Source organism: Blennius ocellaris (assembly GCF_963422515.1).
Source record: "Blennius ocellaris genome assembly, chromosome: 8".
Lineage (NCBI taxonomy): Eukaryota > Metazoa > Chordata > Actinopteri > Blenniiformes > Blenniidae > Blennius > Blennius ocellaris.
This window is the reverse complement of record NC_137657.1, coordinates 12,152,802-12,171,876: the sequence shown is the minus strand read 5'-3', so window position 1 is coordinate 12,171,876 and position 19,075 is coordinate 12,152,802. Positions and strand designations below refer to the sequence as shown.

Sequence of the window (19,075 nt, the reverse complement as noted above, 5' to 3'; positions counted from 1 at the left end):
ACAAACTGCAGAGTTGACCATGTCCCCCCCCCCCCCCCCAATCATGCCATTTGGTCTATCAAATAGAGAGGAAGCAGGAGAAAATCTAACATGTGAGGTAAAATGAACAGAGTTCCTCTTCACTCTTCACATGCACATTTCTTTATGTTGATAGTTTTCAGTCCATTTCAACCAAGACTCCAACTAAAGACTTTGAACATCAGAAAAGAACAGAAAATGACCAGAACATTCACAATGACCTGAGTAATTTTTTTTCTTCTTTTTACTTAAAAGGCACATTAACTTCAGAATCTGCTGAAGCCTCCATTTGTTGGGACCCCCTGTAACATTCAACGGTGCTCCGCCCATCGTTCAGAGCTTTGGCAGTTTTTGTACAATCTGTGAAATCAAGACACCACAGTTATCCGCAGGATAATATCCCACTTCCGTTTGATCGATTTTGCATGAACGGTTGTAATTGAATAACCAGAGATGAGTGCCTGCGCCTTCTTCCATTCGAAGTCGAGCAGGAATGAGACGACGACTCGGCACACCACCTTGAGGTACAAAGTGGTATTACAAAACTAGGCAGTCTGATAGTAGCTACATTTACATGTTGATGCTTTTTCTGAATCTGATAGAATTCCATCAGACTGCCAGGTCAGATTGTGTGATTTAAATGAAGACCGAATAAAGTCGACAGATTGACGTGTGGTGTTACGTTGGGACGACACGTTAAGAGATCTGCTCACAACTTGGACAGCGAGAAACAATCTGATGTGCTACTTGCATGGACTCTGATTGGATCTTACACAGAAGTGCATCACATTCTTGATCTGATTGTTGTTGTTTTTTTTTTTTTTATAAAACAGGGCCAATGCAATCAGATAGAAATGTAATTTAAATCAGGCATTTGTTTGGACATATGGTTTATGTAATTGTAGTGACTATTTAGTGGGTTGTGTTGATGCCATTGACAATTCTGTCACGTAAACATCAAGAAAAACAAAACTTATGAGACTGTATTACAACAACAATAAAAACATAGCAGCAAATTTTGCTTTCGGAGTTTAATCCAATTTGTTTTTCGACAGTTCAAATAAAGCGAACCTGTACTTTGAACATGTTCTGGAAGAAATGCGTTAACTTCTATTATCACTTTATTGTATGATGTGTGAAATAAAAGTTTCATTTTGTAAAACCAATAAGATCTTTTCTGGGCTTTTCACAGGTTTCAATGTGATAATGAATTAAACTAGTATGACAGGGACTTCATAGTCCATGTCGGACTGTTGCAGTTCTTTGTATCTCAATAACATTTAGTGTAAAGCGACACAATCCTGCCTCAAGTTCAATTTTAGACCATTTCGATCTCCAGAAATGTCTTTTGTCTGCTTATTTACATGTTGGTTTTATTCATATAAAGCTAATAACTTAACGATTTAAAACACAGGAATCAGCTTTGGTACATAAAATAAAAATCCCACAACTTATTGCACCCGCGCACACGTTGTAAAATGGCCTCTTCTTTCATCATCGAAGAGCGACTGTGTGCAGAATCTCATAAAAACCATCCATTCGGCAACCATCTATGACACAAAGGTGCAGGGTGTTGACTGGGAGGCGGCCGAAATTCAAGCCTTTCCCTACTTTCAGGTCCCCCGCGCCTTCAAAGATCCTCTCCCCGTCCGAGGCTTTTACCTTGGCCAGAGTGAGGTGGTACCGCGGGTTGTAGGAGTCCCTGTGGAGCAGGCCTCCCTCCCTGTAGGCCTCCTGGAGGCCACCGTTGAGGTGCTGGAGGGAGAGCTGAGGGTGGGGGCTGAGGCAGAGCACCCTCCCGTTGAAATGCTTCAGCTTCACGGGGAAGGTCACGGCCACGGGCGGGTTGCGGTCCAGGTGGGCGAACTGGGTGAGGACCTCCACGGCGGTCGCCACCTCGCCGGGGCCGCGCAGCACCAGGAGGCACATGGTGACATGGAGGCTGGAGGCGGTCTTCCAGTGAGGAGCGGAGGAGGGGAGGAGGGCAGAGACCTCCTTCTGCAGCTGCTGGAACGAGGAGAGGATGGCGGGCGTGTTGGCCCTGAAGGCGACGAAGTGGGTGGGTCGCTTCTTCGGGGGGCGAGCGCCACGCTTCTCCTCTCTCTGCTCCAGAGGTGACGGACCCTCGCTGATCTGCAGCGAGCCGAGTTGAGTCTGTGGAGCAGAAGACCAACACGAGAAGAACGGCTGTCACACTGAGAATGTGAAGGTTTTCACTTATTTTGGACCGGCGCTGACGTCATTACTTTTTAACACATGAGCCATAAAGAAATGTTTTGCTGGAGTTGGAAGAAATATTACATTTACCTGGAATAAGGTATTTTTTTGGTTTGTTACACTCTACATCAACAAATACAAATGTCAAGTACTTCATTTGGAATACTGAGTATTTATCACCTATAAAATCTTGGTAATGGAGAGAATCGTTTCTTCGATAAAGCTTCAAAACAGCAAACATTTTGTAAAACTGGAAAAGGTCAATTTTCTCAAAAATCACCATATTACCTTGAATTTTCTTGTTGGGAGTAATATTTCATACTTTGACTTCTCACTTGTAATTGCTTTATTTGTTAAGTATGCATTGTGCAACCCTTCTCATATTTTCTTTTTTCATATAGTCGGAAGTTCCCCATGATTTGTGCTTCATGTTCTGCATTTTCTTTGTTCATTTTATTTCATTTAAAAAGAGAGCGAGAGAGAAGGCTCACTTCTAATGCCTGTATTTGATGTTGGGTGGTTCTAAATGAAGAACTTTTTTTTTTTAAATAACAAAAAAAGTGAAAGAAAGACTGTAATTCAGTGTAATGAAGGAATAATCTCCCAAAACAGAGAAGGTGCACTATGTGCAAGGCTTCAACGCATTGGTGAGTGAGGATATGGTCAGAATCTCAACACTTTTTTTATCGCCAAGTTCGAGAAGAAAAAAATGCTAAAACCACTTTATCTGCAAAACAGACATGACAAAAGCCTTTTTAGTACATAAGTCTTATTAGGAACATGATTTGCACTCTGCAGACGGCCTGAATGAACAGCAGTGACGTGGACGATTCCTCCCCAAAGCTTTTATCAATACGGGAACGATACAACGGCTTATAGAGCTATTGCCTCATGCCGACATCTCTGAGACAATCCAGGAGCAGACCTGATTAGATTTGAGGCCGTTTTGCTTCCATAACATGTTGATTATCAGAACAGTGTCGAGAAACCCCCACAAAACCGACAATACTTTTCTTTCTCACCCTCGAGTTTTCACAAAAAAAAAAAACATACATTAATGGTTGAAGACTTTCAAATGCAATTCCTAAGGTTTGTATGTAAAACCCTAATAAAAAAAAATATCTATATAGCACCTTGCGTACGTAAAATGCAGCTCAAAGTGCTTGAAAAGGAAAAACCTGTTACATAAGAAGAAGAAAAAAAAAAAACCATGTCATGTGTGGTTTTTATTGCTTAAAGATAGTGAATGTGTTGTAACCACCTCAGAGTCTTCACTGTCCTGTCCGGCCACAGTCTGGCCCTCTGCGTTGGCGCCCAGCTCTCCTGTCTGGGGTGAGCACGTTTGGTCTGTTGCAGCCTTACATCTACAATCAAAACAAGTGGGTCGTATTAGTAGACAAGCAAATCACAAGCTCGCGGTTTTTTTCGTCGCACATTCTGAAGTAGAATTCCAAGAAAAATGCATTTGGTCATTTCTAAATCCAAAGTTCTTGTCTCAATGATCTCATTGTTTGATAAAAGCCAGGAATATGTCCTGAAGCCTGTCGGATGACACATCTTGAACTCTGGTATATTGGGAAGTTAGGTGCTGTAAAATGTGATTTAGGGGGGGGAGTTTACTCATTTCTACCATCATATAAAACATTCAACCATTCCTGTAACGAGCAGAGTGAGTTTATCCAGTTCTCCTTCACATTTCCTCCCGATTCAAATGAAATTTGCAGGATGTGAAATTGGAAGAAATCCAAAGAGTGAACATGAACACCAGACCTCGTTGCGCACTTGTCCGCGGCACGTGGTCCTCGTGACTCCTGCCGCTCCGGACAAGCGTTTCCTTCACTCTCTGGAGCCGGTTCTGTGAGGTCAGCGCTCCGAACATTCACCTCCTCCTCCAGATGTGCGTCCTGGGTATGAGTGCACTCCTCTATTTCACCGTCATCCGGCCCACGGACAGCAGGCGGCTGCCCTTCTCTTGGCTCGGGGTCGTTGTCTTGTTGCTCACGATGCCCCGCGTTCGTATCTTTTTTGGGTTTTTAAAAAAAAACAAATGATTAAGTTCGGTGAGTGTGAACGCCGCAGCGTGCATCTAGTCATGCGTACAGAGAGGTGACGAGGAAAAGTTTCCTGCCTCACCCTTTACTTCCTCCCCCTTTCCAAAGGGGGGAGCCAGAGATTGACCGGTGGAACCGAACACCCTGTCGGTCCTGGTGTGGCGGTCCCAGACGCGGTGCCCCCTGTAGGCAAAGTACTGGATCCTGTGCCTGGGCAGGGCCAGCTCCGCCGAGTAATCACAGTCGCAGGGACTGGCGTCCCAGTTGAACTCGTTGAACGGACGCTCCAGCACGCCCAGGAAGCGGTCGACGTAGCCCACCACGAACTCAGACGCGTCCACCGAGTCCCACAGGATGCGAGAGATCACGTCGTCCGCCGTGCGCATGCGAGGCTTTTTGTTCACCTCTGCCAGGGAAGAAGAGTTCAAACAGGAAAAAAAGTGATTCACGCTATGCTTCTTGCGGTATGTTGTCATTACCGGATGACATGAGAAGCTATATTTAACTCTATTAAAAAGGGGACTGACCTCCTCTCTCGCTGTGCTTCGGCTTTGTTGCTTTGCCTCCGCTGCTTCTCCTCTTCTTCTGTTTTTCCATCCTTTCTTCATCCGGTTTGTCATCTGTGTCAGGAGACACTGTCCCTGAATCATCCGGTGAGGGGTCACTGAGACAAGAGCCACCAAAAAAAAAAAAAAAAGAAAAGTATTTAAAATTTGCAAAACAAACATGACAAAACAGACATAATTACAGTCAAAATTCCCTGAATCATACCGAGTCACATCTGTCTGAGTTACAAACCAAATATCTGTTCCAATATATCATTGTCTCATCTTTAACCCGTCTCAATTTGGGTAAAAGTTTTTTTTTTCTAACAAGAAACACTACATACACTGATCAGGTATAACATTATAACCACCAAGTTTAAATAAATAACACTGATTATTAGTGACGCTAATAGGAGTGGGAAGGTTTATGGGGCAGCAAGGAAACACTGAATCCTCACAGTTGATGTAATAGAAGCATAGAAATACTAAAGGATTTGAGTTGGAGAAGTGGTCTGCAGTATATCTTTCAAACGGAAGGGCATGATTGATGCCTTTGGCTCCGTAAAGGAGCGACGTGAAATTTATAGTTCTACAAAATATGAAGCAGGTGGCCATAATCTACAAAGATAAACACTGACTAAATAGCTCAACATGTAAAATGAGCAAAAAAAAAACAACACAAGGCCTCGACTACCCTGCTGATAACTTTTCTGAACATGATGCAACGAGCAGACCTGTGCAACAATCGGCAATTATCACCAAAGCGACACTTCTTCATCCGGAAAAACTGGCACACTTTGGCACCATTTTCATCACCTTCTGTTGACTCTGTGAAAGATGGACAAATTAAAGCAAAGGTTAGGGATTGATTTTATAAAAAAAAAAAGGGGGGGGGGGATGTTGAACAAAGTGAAATGGAAGTTCCTCAAAAACACCAGGCGTAAAGTAAAGATATTATGAGGTATAACTTCAACTGCTCTGCGGAATAACTGCTGCTGAGGCAGAGTAGCAGGACAGAAAGTACATAAAATAAAAAGTGAGTTACAACCTGTTAGTTTATGGCTTTTTTTTTGTTTTTTCACTGACAATAACAATATACGTCAGTCTATTATGGACATTATGGACAACCCGCATTGTAGCTTCTCGGAACATAAATCCTACTTTAACAACCCAATTTCACTTTCACCTGAATAACAAATAATGTTTAAGAAAAAAAGTAAAAAAAGATGTACAACACCACGCACTGCAAACTGTGATAGTGAAATGCATTACGTTGTAATGAAGCGGCCATATCTTGTTTCTAACTCATGGTTTAGTTAGTCTCGCTTCAAACCTCCAATTCTGAGTCACGGATTGAAACAAACTTTATATTCTGACTCAGTTCGATTCAATCCTCCGTTCCTGAGTCACAGTTTGGTTCAAACCTCAACTTTTACTCACAATGTGGGTCAAATCTCACAGCCTTATTTATGGTTTCTGCTTCACAGTTTGGTCATGTCATGAGATAAATGCTGTATTTTAATCCTTTTTGTAAATACCTTAGTTATAATAACTTAGACATAATGAGTTTCTAAACAGAAATCCTTTGAAAAGAGGTTCCCTGGTTTATTTCAAGACATTGCAATCCCATGACTCAGTTCACTGCTTTGTTAGGTTTCATGTTATTCTTATCTTTTTTCCACTGGGTTTTTTTTCTTCTTCTCCCAAACACTGAATGTGAAATAACTTACAGATGACGCTACATTTCTTCTACGATACAATTCCAGGGAGTATGAACTGAGTAACAGGTGGCAAGGTCTTGTCCGGAAACAGCCAGATATCCGCCCTGTCGAGTGGACGTAGTTGCATGTGCAGTCATACAGATACCATACACAATATGCCACTATATTAAGATGGGAGAGCTTAGTGTGACTCATAAATTAAACCCTCTATTTACGAGTGGTAATAGTTTCCAGTGAAATGACTCTGGCTGACACAACTGCTTCATTCGAAATCAACGGGATCCCAGTACAAATGTCTGAAATGAAGTTAATAGGGGGGCAAGTTATTCGTTCCTTGGAAACCCTATCTGGATTCAAGTCTTGTTTCGGGCAAGGGAGTGGGAGCAGACAGTAAATCTGCTCATTAATGACTCTTGACTCACTTCCCAAATCCAACACATGTCCGGCAGGAAGGAAAATACCCAATGTTGATCAGTCATGACTTCATTCTTCATTTACTCCTCTCTTCTTTCTAATACAACCGTCACATGAAAACATAACCACCAGCTTACCAGAACACAAACAGCTCACTGTGACATAGAAATGTCGGATTCCAAATCAAATGATAGTGATTTCAGCAGATACTATAACAGATATTAAGATATCAATGCTTCGACTTGTGATTCAGAGTGTTTTTCTTCACCTGTCGCCACGTGGATTCGTTCCACTCGGTGTGGATCACTGTGAGAGAGACAGATTTACCTCCTGTGGTTGTGAGGGTGTCACAGTCAGCTGGGACCCGGACCTCCGTCCCCGGTGAGTCAGGCCGGCTGGTGGGCGTCATGTGGGTCACTCCGTCCCTCTGGTCTCCCGGGAGGTCTGGGGATCCATCTGGGGGTCCATCTGATGCCATGTCTACACGTGGAGTTGAGAGGGAGATGTGTTACAAAACTGTCGAGTCACCGCGAGGTTTTTTTTTTTTTAACTATCCGTCTTGGTTACCTGTCAGAGCTCCTCGAGGAACGCGACACTCCTGGAAAAGTGAGCTCGGATGCGGAAGTGACCGGTGTGATTTTTTTTTTAATATCTTTTTTTGAAAGAAAAAATATTATAAGTGAAATAAGTGGTAACGCATTACACGGCAAAATGCGTTGCTCTTTTAAACGTTAATTTTTTTTTTACTAACCGATAAAAATGTTTCAGACTTGTTCCGCCCTTTGACCTCTGTGTTGTTGCAGTTGAGGGGATTGTGGGTAATGTAGTACCATACCTCACGTCTAAAAGTAGCGTAAATAAAGCCCGTTGTTCGGAAAGATTAAACAAAAAAAACATAAATAGAGCCACAAAATATCTTAACAGTTCGAAAAAAGTGCCAAATATCATCGAATCAACGGTTAAATTAGAGAGAAACCACGTTCAACCGGCTGCCATGCGTCATTGTATTCAAGCGCGTGACTGTGTGTCATGTGACGTGCTGTGTTGTTGTCGCTCGTTTGCGGCTGTTCTCGCGGAATCAAGAAAGTGCACAAAATCGAAAACATTGAAAGCTACGGGCTTTTGACTTAAGTGAGTAAATGGGGGTTATGTATCTCGCTTTCATTACTTTTAATCCGAGGTGTTTCTGAGCTCTGTGCCCGATGAACGTCCCTCCGTGAAGCACCGGTCACTTCTCCCAACTTGACTGAAGGTAAGACTCTTGGAAGTACCAGCTGTGTTGATCATGCCTGTGTTTTACTCACTAATATCAAATGGCTGTAGTTTTTCAGCATTCATATTTGCACGATATATATGTACGTCTTGTCATGTGTCTCAGATGAACGCTCTGGTGGCTCTCTGTCACTTCTGTGAGCTGCATGGCCCTCGGACCCTGTTCTGCACTGAGGCCCTGCATACTCCATCCCCGGCTCCTTCATCCCAGGCAGGAGCTTCTGTATCCAGCGACAGGGACGGTGACCGGGAAGGTGAAGGGCTGACCATGAGAGCCAACAGTTCAGCCACCCAGAGAGGCGAAATGTGTGAGGTGGGTTCTCATTTCTGCAGGACCTCAATCTTGTTTTGTTTTTTTAATTGTCTGTTGGTGTTTTTCCCAGGCATTCATCTTCCTTTTCTAATTTCCCCACGTCACAGGGATGCCGATCTCTGCCTGCGTCTCACCCGGGCTTTGTGAGCGTCGATGATGAAACAGGCATCCGCTTCCTGAGCCACCAGCACCCGAGGCAGCCCCAGCTCTTCAGCGTGGTCCGCCAGGCCTGCGTCCGAAGTCTCAGCTGTGAGGTAAACAGCGACGTACGTCTCAGCAGATATGTGTGTGTGAGTCACACATCTCATGCACTGAATAAACTGTACTGTTGTCTTTCATTGTTCTTCTAATTTATTCTACTTTTTTCTTCTTCTTCTTTTTTTTTTAACGTCTTCAGGTGTGTCCTGGCCGTGAAGGGCCAATTTTCTTTGGAGACGAACAGCATGGATTTGTGTTCTCGCACACATTTTTCATCAAAGACAGTCTGGCCAGGGGCTTCCAGCGCTGGTACAGTATTGTGATGGTCGCCATGGACAGGATCTACCTTATCAACTCCTGGCCTTTCCTGCTACGCCACGTTAAACTTACCATACAGAGCCTGCAAAGCACCGCCCTAAAGGTGAAGCGTGAACACGGATCAGTGGCATCTTTGCTGCTTTGATTGCGTCTTCAGGAGCTTTTTACATCTTCCCTCTTCACTCTCCACCAGGTGTTTGATAATGAACAGGGGGTTTGCCCACAGCGAGCGGTGAGGATGAACAGTGTCTTTTCCCCTGCTGTACTCCCGCATCAGAGGAGTGGCAATGCCGCGCGATCCCTGACCTCTCTCACCCAGCATCCCAATCTCTGGGCCAGCCTGCACTCCTCTTTTAGCTGGTGAGTCCACCCTTTCTGAGTAAAAACATCTTTTTTTTTTTCTTTTTTCGGGTGAGTGTTAAAAGCTCACATATGTTCTCATGTCATTTCCAGGCTCTTGAAGGCTTGTGGTAGCCGCCTGACAGAGAAGCTCCTTGAAGGAGCCCCGACTGAAGATACACTGGTTCTTATAGAGAAACAAACAGGTACACACATCGTGTTGCTCGGTGTTTACTATTCTCTTGCACATATATGTTACTTACCCAAATCAGAAGACATGCCATTGTTACCTTTGCCCAACAAAAGTTGGGCAATCAATGAAGCTGGGTGATCAATGAAGTTGGTCGAGAAGGTTGTGTTTCCGTCTGCATGTATTTATTTATTGGTTTGTACGTTAGCAACTTTTCGCAAAAAATGACTCTCAAATTGCAGGAAATTTTCAAGGACCAATTCCATTAGATTTTGGGACGTTACCAGCGAACCGTTTCTGAATAAATCCCCAAAAACTGCAAAAAAAATTCCCCCTCTAATCTCTTTTTATCGCATCACACTAAATTTCCTTGAAATGTTCTCATAATAATGGCACTAATATATCACCCAGAATGCCTTGCAGCCCCTCCGTAACCTGCCAGCTGATCCGTTTCCATAGGGACAAGTCACATTTCACACAGCGACGCAGATCCCTCACCTACCGAGTTAGCATTGATGTATAAGCTAACGGCTATCGTGTTAGTGATGCTAACTCAGTTCCGCAAACAAATGAAGCCTTGGCGAAGGTCTGTGCTCTACTGAGTGCCCGTTCTGGTTTATAAAGTCGTCCGAACAATTCTTCAGCATATCTCACCTTCCAAAGAACCTCCAGCCTGACGATGGTGAGTGATCGCAGCAAGATGTCATGTGATTACACAACGTACAGCCGTTTTTAATCATCTGACTGAAATGTCTCCTGTGAAAGTGTGATTCACTGGGTCAGTCAGTGTAGAGAACAGCCAGAAAAACACAGTGATTCATTTCACCCTCATACAGAAGTACACAGTCTCTCCAGAGAGTTTAGGCTAATTTAGAAAGTGATTAAAAGATTTGCAGTGATACTTCCGAGTCCAGTACAGATCTTACATTGTGGAATTTTAATACACTTTGCCCTGATCTAAGGGATTTCTAACTTGGAATAAATGTCTGTAACATGCTGAATAAGTTGTAAAACATGCTAAATGATGTAAATAAATGTAGATGTGTTTGTTTTTTTAAGTGATTGACTGCATATCGAGGTCCTATATTTCAGGGAAATTTACACAAAACTAATATTGACGTTGGAAACTCGGGAACAGCATCATGTTCACTTACTGAAGATTCTGTGTAATAATATATTATAATATATTATATATTCCACTCATTGTTTTTTCTCTTGTCATGTGCTTCCTGAAGAGCATGAGGAGGAAATGAGCTGCTGGGAGGGCGCAGAGGGAGGCAGTGCGATGTCCCAGCACTGCCAGTCGGAGAGCGAGCTGGCTCACCACTTCCTTTGTGATGACGCACAACCACATGAATCACCTGGTCCCAAATTTAGGTCGCTGAGGCATTTGAGACAGGTAAACTGGAGTACTTTGTTTATTAATTTTTTTTTTTAATTCATCTGTTAGATAACAAAAAAAAAACCAATAACAGTCGGTGAAGACGGACAAATAGTGGAGCCTCTACATGAACTGCATGTTAATTTGGAATATCTTAATTGAAGCTTAACCTGCAGGCCTCCAGAGTTTGTAGCCTGTTCAACACTGTCGGTTGCTCTTCAGGTCCTCGGAGCCACAGAATTTCGACAGTTGGCATGGCATGTGCTCATGGGAAACCAGGTCATATGGAGAGGTGCGGACCCAGGGCTCATCCAGTCGGCTTTCGCGGTGCTCAAGGTATTCCAGCCTCGCCGCGGATGCACCCGCTTCTGCCACGTTTTGTTATGTCGAGCGACTTGCTGGGGTGGATGACTGTCTGCTGATTATTATCCGTGGCAGCATGGATACAGTGAATTCCCTCATCATTGTGATTAAAACCATTGCAACAACAGAAAGAGATCAAGTGCATGAAATAAATGTCATTTTTCAGCCGTTGAGATTGAAACTTGCACAATTACACATAAACTCTCTGTACATCGATAGTGATGTATTTGTGTTGTTTTTTTGTTTTTTTTTACCACCAATGGAAGACAATTATCTCATCTGTTGGCCGCATGTATTCACCTCAGCTCTCTGCTGCCAAAGACCTGGCGTCCTGAGGGCGGGGAGGCCTCCACAAAGCCAGCAACCATAAGTGTTTGTTTGCTCTCACTGCAAATAGGCGTCGACAGAAGTACAGTGATGTGGGTTTAAATGTTGTGGTGAACTTTTCCCCCACTACCTGAGGATATATTGTTACGAGGGCTATGGCTACACACCTTATTTCATTTGCCTGTACATGCTCTGCCGATGTTTATCTCCCAACAGGCTCAAACGAGATGGAGTGTGCTGCCGCCTCACTCCACTATCATCATTTAGAGTCGAAGTAGTTCTTTAGTGTCTGTGGTGATATTTATATTATTCCGCTATGTTTTTGTTGTAACTGATTACAGTTATTATATCGCGTGCAACTTGTGTTTTTTTTTTTTCCTGTATAGGTCAATTAGGCAAATGACATTAGAGCGATTACCCACATTTAGATTTCCGCGCTCTGTTTTCCCATCAGTCTTTGCTCCCGGTGGGCTGCGTGCGCTCTGTGCCATACAGCGCTCAGTACGAAGAGGCCTACAAGTGCAACTTTCTGGGTCTCAGCCCGGATGTGCCTATTCCGACCCACGTCAGCTCCTCAGGTACAAGGCCACCCCCCCCCCCCCCCCCCCCACCCCACCCCCCAGACTCCAAACTGCAGCCGGGTTGCAGTGTGCATCTCTTCTGTCGCGTACATAACAAGGCGGGTTCACGTTTGTTTTGTTTTTTTTGTCTTGTAGAGTTTTCAGTGCTGGTGGACGTCATTTCAGAGAGAAGCGGTCAGGCCTCGGCTCTAAGTGGAGAGGATGTTGGCTCCCGGTGTCAGTTCACCATCAGCAGTGCCAACACGCAGCCGACAGACAGAGGTGAGTGCACGTATTCACATTTTACGACGCTTGCTGCACATTTGCTGGCCACTTTCGGTGTTAAATAATTCAGACACATCCTTCAAAAGCACAGAGCCATCACTTTACTACACTCAAGTGACCTCGCTATACAAATCAGCCGGTTGGATATACATTAAGGCAAACTTAAATTGGACTGTTTTCTCAGCAAGTTTGACCATTTTCATGTGTGAAAGCTAAATCCATTTGCACAGGAATAATATTGACCGTTCAATGCGTGGTTTGTTTGTCCAGGTCCAACATTACTGAACAAGCTGGAGGTGGCCCTGTCCAACGAGAACCTGTCTGTGGACGTGGTGTCGCACTGCCTGCTGTGTCTGAAGGAGGAGTGGATGAAGTGAGTTCCAATTCCTTTTATTTCCCGAAAGACGTTTGTGGGTTCAAGTCCTGACGTTTTGCTCATGATCTATTGTGGGTGTTTCAGTAAAGTCAAGGTCCTGTTCAAGTTCTCCAAAGTGGACGGCCGAGGGAGGGAGGACACCCAGAAGGTTCTGGCTCTCCTTGGAGCCACGGGCCCTGGCGAGGAGGACAACGTCAGGCTGCTCAAGTACTGGATGACTGGACTCAGTAAAACCTACAAGAGTCATTTAATGACAGCGGTGCGAGGAGGGGAGAGGAGCCCCAGCCAGTGACAAAAAGGGGAGCAAGAGGAGATAAAGGGGTAAAGAAAAGGGAGCTGAAAAGAAATAAGAAATCCTGAAGAGAGGGACGGGGAAACCAGAACCTTTTCATTATCAGTTTAGCGAACTGGGACTTTGAGTTGAATGAAGGAGGACTGTGAATGGATGACAAGTCTGAGCTTGAGCTCCATTATTGTCACTTTAAATAATAAGAAATCTATTGTGTTCCAAATCCTCGTTATTATCCTGCTTGGATTAACCCGGTGAGTCGGTTTGGATAATGCATGGGGGCTTTTGTTTGTCAAAGGGAATTCTTGTGGAAGACCTCTTCATACTGTTGTGTAAAATTTAACTTATTGCTAAAAAAAGAGGAAAAAAAAAGACTTTGCACTTTGTTTACTCTTGCTCATGTTTTAAAATGAAATAAATTACTGTGAACTTTCAGCTTGACTTCCTTTTTCTTTCCAAATTCTGCAATTGGCTCCATCTTGTGGTGGTCGTAAAGAATGAAAAGGGAGTGAAGGTGGTGGTTGAAGGAGGAGGGGATCAGTATTTCTCCACCAGCTCCCAATAACTTGTTGGAGTGGCCCTCGGCCAGCAAGTCTCAAGTGGCGTAAGTCAATGCTTTCAAGCTTTTCCGCTGTCCTGAAATGTTGAAATGGTTGCATAACGAGGCATCGCTCCAGTGCGACCCACCACATCAGCAGGATTTCAACTCCTTAACAAGCCGGCCGCTCACCGATACACGATTGTGTGTCTGTTCGTCCAAGTTATTTGAGCCTGTTTGCCGAAGCCTGCAGACTTCAGTCAATAAAACTCAGGAACATACGGCTTTGTTTAAATTGGGGGGGTGGATTTATTTATTTTCCTCTCTTCCTTTTCTGAATCTAAAACTGCTAAAAAGATTACAATGTAATCAAACTCATGTTCTCTCACTCATTAGGCGGGACAATGAGTTTCTAAATATTGGGCTGACTAAAGCTTTCCTTTTCCTTAGGAATGTACTTCAGCCCTGTTAATGTTTAGTAATCGCTTTCCCTTTTCTCTTCCCTACATTGAACTCAAGTCTGGATCTCGTTTTTGAAAGCTACACCGTGAGATGCACAAAAATAATTTGAGGCAGCCCCACAAATTAGTTTCATATTTTTAACTTTCGGCATTTTGCAAGTGATGTATGAAACAGGAAGGCAGCACGCTGACTGGATATTTATACCCCTTGTTAAAATGCACAGTGTGGTTGAGGAGGTTGAGAGTTGATGATGCCTCGGGGAACGTTAAGACTTTGGCCTGCAGGGACGCTGCTGTGTTCTCCAGTTTCCTCCCCCCCCCCCCCCCCCCCCCCCCCAGCAGAGATGGTACTCTGGGAAGCCATCCGTCGTCCTCTGGCTTCCAATCAAACAAACAAGCAGGGAGAACAATTTGTCTTTGACACCACAACTTTGCATTTTCTTCCCTTCGTGAAGAGTCGACCGCGGTGTTGACGTCTTACAAAGCAAGTGTGACCCTTCACATAACCTGGGGGGCCCACGGAACGACACGGAACGGACAGGATGATGACAGCTGTGCACAACACTCAGCGTCACAGTCGCACCATTCACATCTGTAGGCTTTTTTTTTTTTTTTAACCAAACATGACTGAAGAGAGCACTCACACATGGGATGACTTGCAAGTTCTGGCAATACGTCCACCCTGTGTTGCAATCCCGTCTGTCCGTTTTGTTTTGGAGGAATGTAATTTCTCAATTATTTGAAGGACGAGAATTTAAAAGAAAAAAAAGAGAGACTATCATGTGATGATTACACAGGATGAGACTGCGAGCTGAGTCTGAGGGGATAAAGACGCAGGGGGATCCACAGGCGCAGAGGTGTGGGGGAAGAGTCCAAATGAAAAACATACGCTCCAACTGCATGACTAAGCCTCCTCGGCCCTGGTTTGAAAAAGGGGGGGAGGACGGAGGGGTGGGTGTCAGGGAATGTGGGGAGCAAGGGGGGGGAGGGGGCCGGGTCAGTCAATAGTGAGGTAAAACGTGTGGCGGTGGGAGGGGCTGGGACTTAAAGGGAGCAGACAAGCAATCCAGCGTAGCACTTTCACTTTGAGCCGAGCCTGTGTCTGGGTGAGGAGACACACAGTGACCAGAGGGAGACGTCCAGAGCAGGAGGAGGCCACTGTCTCTGCCGCTTTATCCATTAACCACTTTCCAAGGGACAAGAGGAGTGGTTCAAATTAGGCTGGCCAGGGAAATTTCTAGGTCAGCAGTGAGAGAGAGGGGGAGAGAGAGAGAGAGAGAGAGAGAGAGAGAGAGAGAGAGAGAGAGAGGGAAAGGAGAAAAGATATATAGTAAAGAAGAGAAGAAGGAAACAAAAACAAAAAGAAAGCTCTGAAAGGAAAACGCTGCAGCCACTCAGGCTTAAAGTGGGGGAAAATCCAAAGTGAGAGCATGATGGCGTGAGATGATAAATGAGGCTTCTTCTTCTTTCTTTCTTTTTTTTTTTTTTTTTTTTGGTGGAAAGTACCAAAGAAAGGAATATATGAGGGATGTCAACAAGGAGACTGAACACCAAGCAGTGAAGTAGAGGGGCCAGCAGCGTACTCTTGACAGCAGCCCTCAAGAAAACCACAGAGGAGGAAACTTTGTCTTTCGCAGGCTGACACAGAAACCCGTCTGCAGAGTGACTGCCGCCAACAAGAGAAATGGAGAAGTGTCCATTCTTAGAAAGATAAAAGGATGTCACTGCCAGGTAAGAAATGACTTATGTCACTTTTAACTACCCCCCCCCACCAACTTTCTTTAAAAAAACAACAACAACTTTGTCACTAAGTAAATGACACAGCCAAGTTTGGCTGATTTAAAGCAAACCTGGCTTCTTGTGTCACTTTGAATAGTTGTAATGACGTTTCCTGTGTTCTAATTCAATTGGGAGGTGTTGCAACATCTGTGCATGTTTCATTTACTTGGCTCTTGTTTTCTGCAGAAATGGCTAATTGACACAGGAAATGATGTAACTATTTTTTTTCCTTTCTAGTAGGTATGCAGCTTGAACAAGCTACAAACCACAGAAAGTTTCCAGCCATTATCTCTAATGCGTGCTGTTGCGTTTTCTCTCTCTCTCTCTCTCTCTTTCTCCCTCATGTCTATGATAGTTTTGCTGTTGCTATCACTTCTGACTGTCCAATGTGGTGGATGTGACTTTGACTGGGAAGGTGTGAAAAACATTCAATCGACCATCGACTCGAATCCAACTGGATTCGTAAGTGAAACTCTTTTGATTCTGATTTTGTGCAGAGAAGTGAGAAGCATCCTCATTTGTGTCTGAGGTATCTTGCTAAAGAATATGTATTTTCTGCCTGTTGAACAAATGCAAAAGCACGCATAGGCTGAGTTTGGCAATTTGATATGAAAAGATGATGAAATGTGAAGATCTTCTTCAAAATAGACTAGAATTATAACGTCCCTCGTCCTCTGATGAGCTGCAAAATGAACAGCACCCCCCAAAAAATAGAACTACTGACTGAGTCAAACATTGTGCAGCTTTACATATGTGGTATTTATTATATGTGCTGTATTCTCATTCTTGTGTCTCATTTCTTTCCCTTTTAGCGGACAGTATTTCCTAAAGATTACTATGTAGTGCACCGGTACAAACAAAGCATGCTCTGTGACACTGATCCGGTGAGTTGCTTAACAAATCAACTTTTTAAAGATGGTTTTCATGTGGGAAAAGAAGGAGTTACATGCTCATCTGTATAATGCAGAACTGTTGTGCAAGTTGCCTCAAGTTTCATTTGCAATTGAAAAACCGATGTGGTTCTTCTGTTGACTTATCTCTTGTTTTGTTTTTTTTTCTATGCTGTGAACTTAACTTTGTGGTTGCTGTGTGGTTTTATTTTTTTGTTTTTACCCTCCCCTCCAGTGCTGTGTGTTCCCCGCTGCCGTGGTCCTCCAGGATTCCTGGCATGTGCTTCTCAGAAACCTCTGGGATCAGCACCTAAATTACTCCCTGATCCTCGATATAAAACGGACACTGGATAAAATCATTCAAAAGAATGAGAATACAGAGGTGGGATTCTTCTTTAAACATGCGATTCCCTATATTCGTAGACCTGGTTCCGCTTATCTCGACTGTAACTGTTGTAACTGCATCGGGATTACTATGAATAAATTAATTAAATACTTGTTTCCCCTGCCACAGTGGTTCCAGGAGGAAACAGACCTGGCCCAATTCTCCACAGCATCGTCTTCTCCCGAAGAACTCCTGAAGCTCACGTCAGAACTTCTTACTCAATGGCTCAAGGTTGGATGCTTGCCATCGATTGAAACTTGCACCCTGCCCACCTTGCCCCCCTCCATCGAGAGGAAGGATTATGGCCCGTCGAGAGCCAGACTCTTGACCACTCGGGCGATTGGCAGCGCGGAAGAAGGACAGCCCGATAAGATGATAGACCTCACGCAGCCGCCGTACAGCGGCAGCCCTCTTTCCCTATCGTACTCCGCTTTTGTCTGGAGCCCCTTGCTATTCAGACTCTACTGGTGGTTGCTTCCATGATTTGCTCAGAAGAAAAAAAAGGATCTTTCTTCTTTATGATGCACACAAAATGCAAGACATTTCCTGGCACTGAATGATTGTTTTCCTATATATGTGTGTATGTGTGTGTGTGTGTGTGTGTTTTTGTGTTTTTAATGCAGTAAGCTTTGTTAATATGAAGTGACATGCACGGGTTGCAGTTTTAATGTCCAAAGTAAAATTCAAACTGCTAAGCTCACTGTCCAACAGTGCTCTATAACGACTGATATAATCTTATAGCCATTCTCTCTCTAGAGCAAGTCACAAGCTCCAGCTAAGCTGCTCCTGCTAACAAGAGACACATGCCGAACTCGCCAATGCACATAAAGCCATTTTCTATGTGGATTTCATCACTGTTTACAAAGAATGTTATGAAAATGTAAGATATAAAAGTCTATGGGTGTTTACTTTTGTACATAAATGTAAATTAAAGACATTTAGATATATATACTTTTTTTTTTTTAGTTTTTGGTTTAACTTACCACAATGTATCGCAAGGTTTTAAGCTATATTTATTATGGTCTTTGCTGTTTGTCAACAATGATAGGAAAGTGCATCAGGTAAATGTACTCGAGTATGAGTTTGGAATATCTGTACACAATTTACACACTGCAATTTGCCGCAATCCCTACATTCAAAAGCAAAATGTTGTCATTTCAATTAGTTGCCAGTAAATCATCACATTGCAGACATGTTGAAGCGTTTTTAAACAGAAAACCTAACCGCAGCAGTCCAGCCCTAACAAGCACCATTTTTTTCTATTTTAGGCTTTTGATACGGTCTACCAACAATAAATGCATTTGTATTTGTACCTTTATAGTGTGGTATTTCAATTTTCCTTTGAGTGAAATATTAAAATGTTTCCTCTTCCGATGTTTTTTTGGAATAAGAATCCCTTCTGATGTTCAGTTGTGTTCAACATTGCATTTTGCTCCACGTCTTGCATTCCAGCTGCAGGAGCATTCATGAGAGCTCAACCGTGACACTTCTTTGTGTCCAAATCCTTGACGACAGTATTACTTTACTCCGATTTTAAAAAAAGAAAAAAGAGAGAGGACAACAAGTGGGCGATAAGTTGCAGGCGAGAGAGGAATGTGCTGTGGATTGGGATGGGCTCCTAAATGTTCTGACTTCTGTCAGAATCAACATGAGAAATAAAAGTGCACCACTTGGCGCTCACACTTGCCTCTGCTTGTATGCACCCACGCATGTAAGCCTCACGGGGCCTTGCTTGTAAGTTTCATAATCCTTAAAAGACAGATGTATGCTGCTGTGGTCCACTATGAGGACGGACTTGGTTCGTGCGACTCAAGTGTTTACACAAAACTTGCGAGAGTTTGTTAA

The 19,075-nt window shown here is 43.7% G+C and overlaps 3 protein-coding genes across 4 annotated transcripts; 2 read left to right on the top strand and 1 right to left on the bottom strand.

The window, feature by feature from the left end:
- Nucleotides 1-50: 50 nt before the first annotated feature.
- Nucleotides 51-7,571, bottom strand: leng9 (leukocyte receptor cluster (LRC) member 9). The gene is made up of 8 exons (XM_080501114.1): nt 7,534-7,571; nt 7,294-7,446; nt 5,566-5,659; nt 4,814-4,950; nt 4,369-4,692; nt 4,006-4,255; nt 3,497-3,599; nt 51-2,172 (listed from the first exon to the last, which is right to left on the bottom strand). Exons 2-8 carry the CDS (start codon nt 7,442-7,444, stop codon nt 1,513-1,515), a joined length of 1,719 nt encoding a protein of 572 aa, XP_080357240.1. The 5' UTR covers nt 7,445-7,446; nt 7,534-7,571; the 3' UTR covers nt 51-1,512.
- A 454-nt stretch (nt 7,572-8,025) lies between these two features.
- Nucleotides 8,026-13,612, top strand: flcn (folliculin). Of its 2 annotated transcripts, none has more exons than XM_080501477.1 (12): nt 8,026-8,218; nt 8,345-8,551; nt 8,659-8,805; nt 8,949-9,170; nt 9,261-9,427; nt 9,521-9,612; nt 10,832-10,995; nt 11,200-11,313; nt 12,122-12,245; nt 12,384-12,509; nt 12,783-12,885; nt 12,973-13,612. In XM_080501477.1, the coding sequence occupies exons 2-12, from the start codon at nt 8,345-8,347 to the stop codon at nt 13,178-13,180; spliced, it is 1,674 nt and encodes a 557-aa protein (XP_080357603.1). In that variant the 5' UTR covers nt 8,026-8,218; the 3' UTR covers nt 13,181-13,612. The 2 variants fall into 2 exon arrangements, with proteins under 2 accessions (XP_080357603.1, XP_080357602.1); XM_080501476.1 differs by having other exon boundaries at nt 8,659-8,817.
- Nucleotides 13,613-15,265: 1,653 nt separating this feature from the next.
- LOC308133148 (uncharacterized protein) lies at nt 15,266-18,834 on the top strand. Its single transcript, XM_080500443.1, has 5 exons — nt 15,266-15,907; nt 16,311-16,417; nt 16,768-16,839; nt 17,081-17,227; nt 17,360-18,834. The coding sequence occupies exons 1-5, from the start codon at nt 15,895-15,897 to the stop codon at nt 17,711-17,713; spliced, it is 693 nt and encodes a 230-aa protein (XP_080356569.1). The 5' UTR covers nt 15,266-15,894; the 3' UTR covers nt 17,714-18,834.
- Nucleotides 18,835-19,075: the final 241 nt, after the last annotated feature.